Here is a 9,853-nt window from a genome sequence, read left to right as displayed (position 1 = left end):
TGTGATTACTAAAAGATTGACTAGAAGTGCATAAAATCAGAGGTGTTGAAAATATGTGCAACACAAGTACAGCAGCTGAACAGAATTAAAGGTGTGTATTCAGACTGGCTTGGAAAATGGTTCCAGGGGTTCAGGGCGTTTATTCTAACTGGCCGCAGTGTAGTAGCAGATGGGTTAACTCTCATTCTAGGGACTGTTGGGTCAGATCACTCTAAGGTGTCCAACAGACCTGTATGTCTTTCAGCATATCAGTAATGTAAGTAGTAACAAACCCATTTAGTAATTTGGATACAACAAGCAATATTTTAAAATGTGTTTTGAAGCTGACTAGGAGTCAGTGTAATGACCTCAGTATTACAGTAATGTGTTCATATCTCTTAGTGTAATGACCTGAGTATTACAGTATTGTGCTCATATCTCTTAGTGTAATGACCTGAGTATTACAGTAATGTGCTCATATCTCTTAATCCTTGTTAATACTCTGACAGTAGTATTCTGAATAAACTAGCTGGATTTTTGAGGGTTAGGGTTAGGTTATGGTCGGGGTTGGATCAGGGTTAGGTTATGGTTAGGGTTAGTGTTGGGGTTGCGGTCAGGGTCGGGGTCAGGGTTAGGGTTAGTGTTGGGGTCAGGGTTAAGGTTGGGGTTTGGGTCAGGGTCGGGGTCAGGGTTAGTGTTGGAATCAGGGTCGGGGTCAGGATTAGGGTTAGGGTTAGTGTTGGGGTCAGGGTCAGGGTTAGGTTTAGTGTTGGGGTCAAGGTTAGGGTTAGTGTTGGGGTCAGGGTCATGGTTAGGGTTAGTGTTGGGGTCAGGGTCAGGGTTAGGGTTAGTGTTGGGGTCAGGGTCAGGGTTAGTGTTGGGGTCAGGGTCAGGATTAGGGTTAGTGTTGGGGTCAGGGTCGGGGTCAGGATTAGGGTTGGGGTCAGGGTCAGGGTTAGGGTTAGTGTTGGGGTCAGGGTCTGGGTCAGGGTTAGGGTTAGGGTTAGTGTTGGGGTCAGGGTCAGGGTTGGGGTCAGGGTCGGGGTTAGGGTTAGGGTTTGTGTTGGGGTCAGGGTTAGGGTTAGTGTTGGGGTCAGGGTCAGCGATAGGGTTAATGTAAGGGTTAGGGTTAGTGTTGGGGTCAGGGTCGGGGTTAGTGTTGGGGTCAGGGTTAGGGTTAGTGTTGGGGTCAGGGTCGGGGTCAGGGTCAGAGTTAGTGTTGGGGTCAGGGTCAGGGTTAGTGTTGGGGTCAGGTTCAGGGTTAGGGTTAGTGTTGGGGTCAGGATTAGGGTTAGTGTTGGGGTCAGGGTCAGGGTTAGGGTTAGTGTTGGGGTCAGGGTCAGGGTAAGGGTTAGTGTTAGGGTCAGGGTTAGTGTTGGGGTCAGGGTCGGGGTCAGGGTTAGGGTTGGGGTCAGGGTTGGGGTCAGGTTCAGGGTTAGGGTTAATGTTGGGGTCAGGGTCGAGGTCAGGGTTAGGGTTGGGGTCAGGGTTAGTGTTGGGGTCAGATCAGGGTTAGGGTTAGTGTTGGGGTGAGGGTCAGGGTTAGTGTTGGGGTCAGGGTCAGCGTTAGGGTTAGTGTTGGAGTTAGGGTTGGGGTCAGGGTTAGTGTTGGGGTCAGGGTCAAGGTTAGGGTTAGGGTTGGGGTCAGGGTTAGTGTTGGGGTCAGGGTCAGGGCCAGGGTTAGTGTTGGGGTCAGGGTCAGGTTTAGTGTTGGGGTCAGGTCAGGGTTAGGGTTAGTGTTGGGGTGAGGGTCAGGGTTAGTGTTGGGGTTGGGGTCAGGGTTAGTGTTGTGGTCAGGTTCAGGGTTAGGGTTAGTGTTGGGGTCAGGGTCAGGGTTAGTGTTGGGGTCAGGGTCAGGGTTAGTGTTGGGGTCAGGGTCGAGGTCAGGGTTAGGGTTGGGGTCAGGTCAGGGTTAGGGTTAGTGCTGGGGTGAGGGTCAGGGTCAGGGTTAGTGTTGGGGTGAGGTTCAGGGTCAGGGTCAGGGTTAGTGTTGTGGTCAGGTTCAGGGTTAGGGTTAGTGTTTGGGTCAGGGTCAGGGTTAGTGTTGGGATCAGGTCAGGGTTAGGGTTAGTGTTGGGGTGAAGGTCCGGGTTAGTGTTGGGGTTGGGTCAGGGTTAGGGTTAGTGTTGGGATCAGGGTCAGGGTTAGTGTTGGGGTCAGGTTCAGGGTTAGTGTTGGGGTCGGGGTCAGGGTTAGGGTTAGTGTTGGGGTCAGGGTTGCAAGGAGAACATTACAGTAATCTACCCTGTTGGATATGCTCATTCCTACACAACTACTCTTTCCTGTTCTTGCCTCTAGTCATGTTTAGATCAAATAACGCACGACACCCTCATCCATCTCACTCTGTGAACAGACTGTGTGGATACTAATTAAGATACACATTGCAGCTGCACTGAAACATCGCAGTTCAATGCTAAAGGTTATATATATATATGATTACGTTTCACAGCATTTATCTGACGCTTTTTATCCAAAACAACTTACAATTCTGACTGAGTACAACCTGAGTAACTGAGGGTTAAGGGTCTTGCTCCGGCAACCTTCTGATTACTAGTCGCGCGTCTTAATCTCTGAGCTTGTGACGTAACAACTGCTCTTCCACTCTTCCAGCACACAGGAGGACTGTCTGGAAATAACATTACCAGAAGAATGAGATTTAGTCTGATAAAATGTTATAAATAATATTGTACCGTAATAGACCGCAACGGCAGGAAGATCTTTTTTTCTTTTTCCTTGTTTGATAAAGGTATTGGGTTCTTTTTTTATGATAATGGCTTATAAAAAGATAAACACCTTGCTTTCGGGCACTATGTTAGAGACAATTACTCTCCACGTCGCACTAGAACCGCGAGCATCTTAACCCCGCCCCTGCTCGGCCGCCCGTGACGTCACGCGTCAGCTGACTGGTTTGTTTTGCTGGTTAGAGTCCTCGCGCAGCAGCAGAGTCACTCGCGAGCAGGAAAGGGTTGCAAAAGAGTTGCGTTATTTGGGTTTTTTTGAAACCCAACTCGGTAACGCCTGCGTAGACGCGTCGCTATTTTACTTCTGTTCATCTTAGGCGGTTTGCCTAAATACTCTCGCGTGTCCGTGAAACATGCCGTCAGAAAAGACGTTCAAACAAAGAAGGACCTTTGGTAAGCGCGTGCTGCGGGCTCGAGCTCGCTTTCGTTTTCTAATAAACCTGCGACAAAATGCGCGAAATGTTTACAGTTTAGTATGACATTAATAGATTAATCGAGTCAAGCTCCTTACAATAATTAACCTTTAACATCAACATCGTTCTCTTTATATATATAATATTCCTCTTAAACAGCTAGTGTCGGTTCGCCAGGGTGCATGGAGGTGCGCAGGGCCCTACAGTGAGCAGTCTAAAGTAGGTCACGTCGTGTGGGGCTCGGGGTGACCTGGGGAAGGGTGTCGGCGCTGATGCACATCTCTGAACACTCCAACCGCTGCGTATTCAGAATTATGCAGCTGCGAATAACAGAATAAGACAAACATTCGGCACTGTTTAGTACAGGTTGCCTCGAGACTCAGCTTCGGTGTCGCAATACCGTCGCGAGGCCAGATGTGTGGCAACCACACGCAGATCTGGAGATGCAGACGAGCTCTCTGCAGAATTGGGGGATGGGACCAGCCGCTGAGCTCAGCAAGCGGATTCCTGGAGTAAAGAGGCGCCTTGGCTGGGTCAGGTGCAGCCCGCCGACGTGTGACTGGTCCGACTGGACGTGAGTGGGCTTCGTGTGGTTTATCCACTACACGTGCTGAAGTGAACGTGGGCCCTGTTTTCATCACGTCTGTTAAGCGGGTCACGTGTTTGGATCCTTCTTATCCTCTTAAGATACACACGACCGTCTTTGTTTTGCGTTTTAACCTAAAAACGGCGGAACTTGTTTCATTTGGTTTCCAGAAGCACAGCCACTAGTCGCTGTAACTGTTTAGACTTCGACAGTGAAAACATGAGTCGGGCTTCTTTCATTCCAATTTTTCAGTTAAAAATGAATTAGTCGATAACTGTTCTTTAGCTGAGTGAACGTGTAACAGTGTGTTGACGTTTCCCCTACAGAACAGAGAGTGGACGATGTCAGACATATTCGAGAGCAGCACCCCAGCAAGATTCCGGTAAGAGCCCCTCCGCTGCCCGTCCCGGTGCAGAACCCACTGGGAAACGGTGCCTTGCATGCCGTGTGTCAGCGTGTGTGTGTGTGTGCGCGCGCGTCGGGATTGTTTGTTTCGGTTGACTTGGGGATCTCACCTTTGTCTTTGAGACTCCTGGGTCATGCAGGACATGCAGTAGTGGAGTCCAGCTGGATTCTCATATGTCTGAACTATAGTGAGTGTTTGCAGGGTCATATTGTCATTCATGAAGGTTGGGACCTCTCTGAATGCTTGCCAACACACCTACCCACCCCTCCCCTGATTTAAAGGGTCATATTTACACATCAAAGCAGTATAAACTGTGTGAGGAGTCGTTGGTTTCCAGACCTCTGAGAGTCTGCTCAAATCAGCATATGTAAGCAAGGCTCTAAAGGACAGCAGGGTTGGAAGAGCACAGTGTCACCAGCTGACTGGGGGATCATGTGACAGTCTGCCACCTGTGGATTAGACTCGTTCAGCTGCTAATGGGATCACCTCCAGAGTACCACCCTGCCCCCTAGTCTCACACCCCCACTGTGTTCCCCTGGGGCCCACACAGGCCTGCTAGCAGAGCTAGCACATTACCGCTCTACTACATACACACGTTACCGCATTACCGCTCTGCTACATACGGGTTACCACATTACCGCTCTGCTACATACGCGCGTTACCACATTACCGCCCTGCTTCATACGGGTTACCACATTACCGCCCTGCTTCATACGGGTTACCACATTACCGCCCTGCTTCATACGGGTTACCACATTACCGCCCTGCTTCATACGGGTTACCACATTACCGCCCTGCTTCATACGGGTTACCACATTACCGCCCTGCTTCATACGGGTTACCACATTACCGCCCTGCTTCATACGGGTTACCACATTACCGCTCTGCTTCATACGGGTTACCACATTACCGCCCTGCAACATACGCGCGTTACCGCATTACCGCCCTGCTACATACGCGCGTTACCGCATTACCGCTCTGCTACATACGCGTGTTACCGCATTACCGCCCTGCTACATACGCGCATTACCGCATTACCGCTCTGCTGACTGATCTGTTCAAAAAACAAGAATTCTCTATGATTGGTGTAAAGGGAGGGTCCCACATACAAACACAAAAAACAAAAATAGAGTTTTATAAACTCAAATTTTGGTATTTTAAATAAATATTTCAGAAACTGGTGTGCTTACTTTTTTATAAAACAAGAGAATGAAGTGTCTGCTGTCTGTTTTCATTTTTCAGGTCATCATTGAGAGGTACAAGGGGGAAAAACAACTGCCTGTTCTGGACAAGACCAAGTTTTTGGTTCCTGACCATGTGAACATGAGTGAACTCATCAAAATCATCAGGTAAGCTGGAGCCCCAGTGCTGTGTAGATCCTCCTCACGCAGAGAACGCTGGACTACTGCATGAAAACCTGCGGAAAAGAGAGGGTGTGTAGGGAGAGAGAGAGAGAGAGAGGGATAAGGGGAGCGAGGGATTAGACCCAAGCTCTGTTTATATTCACCTTTAGTATGTCCTACGAAGGCTAAAAATAGCAGATTAAAACAGAACTGCTAACAGTTTGTGTTTTGTCATGTTGCTGCCACCAGGAGGCGCCTGCAGCTGAACTCCAACCAGGCTTTCTTCCTGCTTGTGAACGGCCACAGCATGGTGTCCGTGTCCACAGCCATCTCCGAAGTGTATGAGCGGGAGCGGGATGAAGATGGCTTCCTGTACATGGTCTACGCCTCTCAGGAAACCTTTGGAAGTGCGATGCCTTAGTAGAACCTTCCTGCTCTCACTTACGGACAATGAGCTTCCAGCATATACACACACACACACACCCTGCATACACTACCTGGCTCTCACACACACACACACACACACACCCTCACCCTGCATGCACCGCCTGGCCCTCACACACACACACACACACACACACACACACCCTGCATACACCACCTGGCTCTCACACACACACTGCATACACCGCCTGGCTCTCACACACACACACTGCATACACCGCCTAGCTTACACACACACACCACCTCAATACAGAAGCAGACAGAAGAAGTCTCACTCTTCTCGCCCCGTAATACCCAGATCTCCTTCCTTCTGACGTTGATGTGGTTTCGTCGTTTAATTTGGGTGGACAGACTTTGTCCCTGTGATTGTGTGGAAGTCCCATCAGCCCTAGAGCAGAGGCTGTGTTTAAATACAGATGACTCCTGATGGTTTCTGATCACATTGTTTATCCGGTTTCTTCAACCTGTGGTCAGTCCATGATCCGTTAATGAAATGGTGTGTTGGTGAGAACGTGCTTCACATGAGTTGTGACGATTGCTTAGAATAGCTCGGAGAAGGAGTAGTGTTTTTATTTTTAGTTGTATATTTTTGGAGTTTGATCTTAACAGAAATGCCACATATCTGATGTGTAGTGGATATGTGAATGACAGATTCTCTCATTTAAATGCATTGTGCAAGTTCTTGATATGAGGTACAGTCACACGCTCCCTCACTCTTAGTTGCAAGATTGCTAAACTTGACAAAGCTTGTAGCTTCACATGAGACCGACAGGGAACAGATCAGCTTGTTCAAGTGCAGATCTGTACCATCTGAAGGACTGTTAGCTGTAGTGCGCTGCACAGCCTGTTGCTGGTGAACTTCTGCGCTCAAGGCGATTCCCAGCAGCTCCTTGCAGCACAGCTGTGAGCTGGAGGCTTCTTGGACTCACAAAGGAGGAACTGTGACCTGTTGATAATTTCTGTGATCCACACAAAGCAGATGGAATGGGAGTCATTCCAGAAAAATGCTCATCAATCAGACACCTTACAGCTCTGTAATGCAGATACAGGAAGGGACGCGGGTTAGCTGCACCTCTGGCCCGGTGCGAGCGTGTGAGGGGACGCGGGTTAGCTGCACCTCTGGCCCAGTGCGAGCGTGTGAGGGGACGCGGGTTAGCTGCACCTCTGGCCCGGTGCGAGCGTGTGAGGGGACGCGGGTTAGCTGCACCTCTGGCCCGGTGCGAGCGTGTGAGGGGACGTGGGTTAGCTATTGGCAGATGTCTCTGCAGCAGGTCCAGGATGCCTCCAGGAGACCTGCTTTTCTCAATGTCCTGACCTTACGAGAGGGTTCTCTGCACCTTTATATCACTGCATATGTGTTCTAGTGTCTGCCTGTGTGGGGATGTCTAATTGTCCAACAACCACAGTGTCCAAGGCTTCTGTCTCAGGTGCTTTAGCCTGTGTGTTTATCTGGAATGGTCTTTGTGTATTTAAAGTGAAGTTTCCTAGTTAATGTTCACATGCTAAATTTGTGTAAAGAACAATGTCTACAGGTGTTTGTCTGACATGGTTTGGCAGTGATCCTTCTCTTCTGTATCTCCACTTTAATAGCCATGCTATCTCCCCTGTGTCACTCTGCTCTTGAACTTCACATTTGTTATTTTAACAGATAAATAAAACAGGAATATTCAAGATGTTGACAAGTGTCCAGCCATCCTCATCGTGTTTCGTTACCTACATAACTCAAACGTTCAGGTTTATGGAGAAATAGCGGCAGTTTTTATTTTCACTGTAAAACCCTGTAGTCACTCATCACACATTACCCATAATCCACGTTGTCAGTTTTATGGTCTTTCCTCCATATAACCTGTAATTAGACTCCGCTGACTCACCTCAGCCTGTCCGTCTTTGCAGCATCTGAAAATTGGAGCCATTGGTCTTGGCGCAGAACTATCCTTCCTCTGAGCTCCCCTCACCAAGCTAACTGTTCCTACTGTATGCTGAACGCTCCCCATAGACTGATTTACACCTTAAGCTCAGTGGGTCCATAAACCTGCAAGGGAGGGAAATAATCTATATGACTGTGACTAATAATAATAATAAATTGAAAATGGAGAACAACCAAAGCTGTAGACCAGCACGATCGTAGACACAACAGCTAAAGACCACGACTGTAGACGCCACATTTAGTTTAATTTGCCTTAAAATGTGCTGTCAACTCTTATTTCAGTACTGAAGTACATTTGTGTAAAAAAAAAAAAAAAAAAAAAAAAAAAGGATCCCACACATACACACATCCAAAAGACAATCAATAAAGTTTAATTTTGGAAAAACAGTCTCAAATTGGTATTGTATACAAAATAACTCTGATTACAAACTCAGTTCACCATCGACCATTAAATACAAAATGACCAAAGAGTAGAGGAACGCGACTGGCTCCCTCACAGCGTCTGGAGGACTAGAAACACTGGCTGGTTACACAGGAAAACATAGCGCATGAATATTTGTCAGAAGGCAGCATGCATAGTGAACCCTGCAAGCACCACTCCTGAACCTTGAGGATGAGGGATTCTGCTCGGCACCTACTGTGTGGTCCCTGCAGGGCACACACGGGGTACTGCAGTGGTCACCCAACTGGCTGTGGGACGGGTTCCTGAGCCTGTTCTTTCTCCGTGTGGTTCTGTTCTCTCTGGGCTTCAGGCTTCTTCTCCATACACCACCAGGTAAGAATGATGGAGCAGTTCAACATGTCCATGCTGTAACAGGCTAGTTCTGTCAGCTCCAGACAGACAACCCAAACAGGGCAGACTGTTGAAGCAGCTCCAGACAGACAACCCAAACGGGGCAGACTGTTGAAGCACGGGCAGCCAGAGCTTTTCAGTGTCATTACAGTAAACGGCCAAGGGGAGGCAGCATTGTGCTTTCATCCTGATTTGTTATGGCACTGAGCAAAAATGTCATCAAAAACTACCTGGTATGGTTTCCAAAAATGACTAAAATGATTTGCAAAACTATGACATCCAAAAAGACAGAGCAAGAATACACAAAGACTTGTAAAAATGAGCGTCTTTCCTTGGGTGGAGAACTTTTACATGGCAGTCGTGTGACGCATTTTGAATCATCAAAATGTAGCCACCTAAAATTAAACTGTTTTCCCGTTAGACTAATATTCGCCTGGAGAGGCTGCTTTCTGAAGCCTGTCTGCAGTCTGGGTTCTTTAGTGTGTTCTCTGCCCTGTCTGAGTGGCATGGCTGGTTTCCATGCCAACCTTACTGAAGAGTCACTCCAAGTGCTTCAGGTGTGGGCAGAGTGTGTGTGAGTGCAGGCTCACACCAGAGGACTCTTCATAACCTCACACACTCGTAGAATCACACTTAGTCAGCAGAGTCCTGGCTGTCTGAATGAGGAGAGTACTTGAGACGAAACATCCCTGTAAAAACAATGACACACACACACACAATACATACATAAGTACAAGCAGATGAAATCAGCAGAAGCCCATTTAACAAAAATTACTGATAAAAAAAAACTTTTAAAATGGTTGTTTTCTTCTTTTTTTTATTTTTATTTTATTGCATTCAATTTTTGCCTGAGTGTGTGTGTGAGTTGTGAGTGAGTATGTGTGTGTGAGTTGTGAGTGAGTATCTGTGTGTGTGTGTGTGTGTGTGAGTGAGTGAGTGAGTGTGTGTGTGTGTGAGTGAGTGTGTGTGTGTGAGTGTGTGAATGTGTGTGAGTGAATGTGTGTGAGTATGTATGTGTGTGTGTCTGTGTGTGTGTGTGTGTCTGTGTGTGTGTGTGTCTGTGTGTGTGTGAGTGAGTGTGAGTGAGTGAGTGAGTGAGTGTGTGTGAGTGAGTGTGTGTGTGAGTGTGAGTGAGTGAGTGAGTGAGTGTGTGTGTGTGAGTGTGTGTGTGTGTGAGTGTGTGTGTGTGAGTGAATGTGTGTGAGTGAATGTGTGTGAGTG

General features: G+C 47.9%; 2 protein-coding genes across 2 annotated transcripts in view; one reads left to right on the top strand and one right to left on the bottom strand.

Annotated features, from left to right (window-relative positions):
- Positions 1 to 2,891: 2,891 nt before the first annotated feature.
- map1lc3b (microtubule-associated protein 1 light chain 3 beta) lies at positions 2,892 to 6,010 on the top strand. The gene is made up of 4 exons (XM_027029941.2): positions 2,892 to 3,113; positions 4,046 to 4,101; positions 5,368 to 5,474; positions 5,718 to 6,010. Exons 1-4 carry the CDS (start codon positions 3,074 to 3,076, stop codon positions 5,887 to 5,889), a joined length of 375 nt encoding a protein of 124 aa, XP_026885742.1. The 5' UTR covers positions 2,892 to 3,073; the 3' UTR covers positions 5,890 to 6,010.
- Positions 6,011 to 6,549: 539 nt separating this feature from the next.
- Positions 6,550 to 9,853, bottom strand: part of zcchc14 (zinc finger, CCHC domain containing 14) — a 44,534-nt gene continuing 41,230 nt past the window's right edge. Inside the window, exon 13 of the mRNA XM_035532102.1 lies at positions 6,550 to 9,321. Within this exon, the coding sequence (XP_035387995.1) occupies positions 9,266 to 9,321 (56 nt within the window). The 3' untranslated portion in view covers positions 6,550 to 9,265. The remainder of the gene's footprint in view (positions 9,322 to 9,853) is intronic.

The sequence above is a fragment of the Electrophorus electricus genome, chromosome 12, assembly GCF_013358815.1.
Source record: "Electrophorus electricus isolate fEleEle1 chromosome 12, fEleEle1.pri, whole genome shotgun sequence".
Lineage (NCBI taxonomy): Eukaryota > Metazoa > Chordata > Actinopteri > Gymnotiformes > Gymnotidae > Electrophorus > Electrophorus electricus.
The sequence above is the reverse complement of the archived record's forward strand: the minus strand, read 5'-3'. Positions and strand labels throughout refer to the sequence as shown.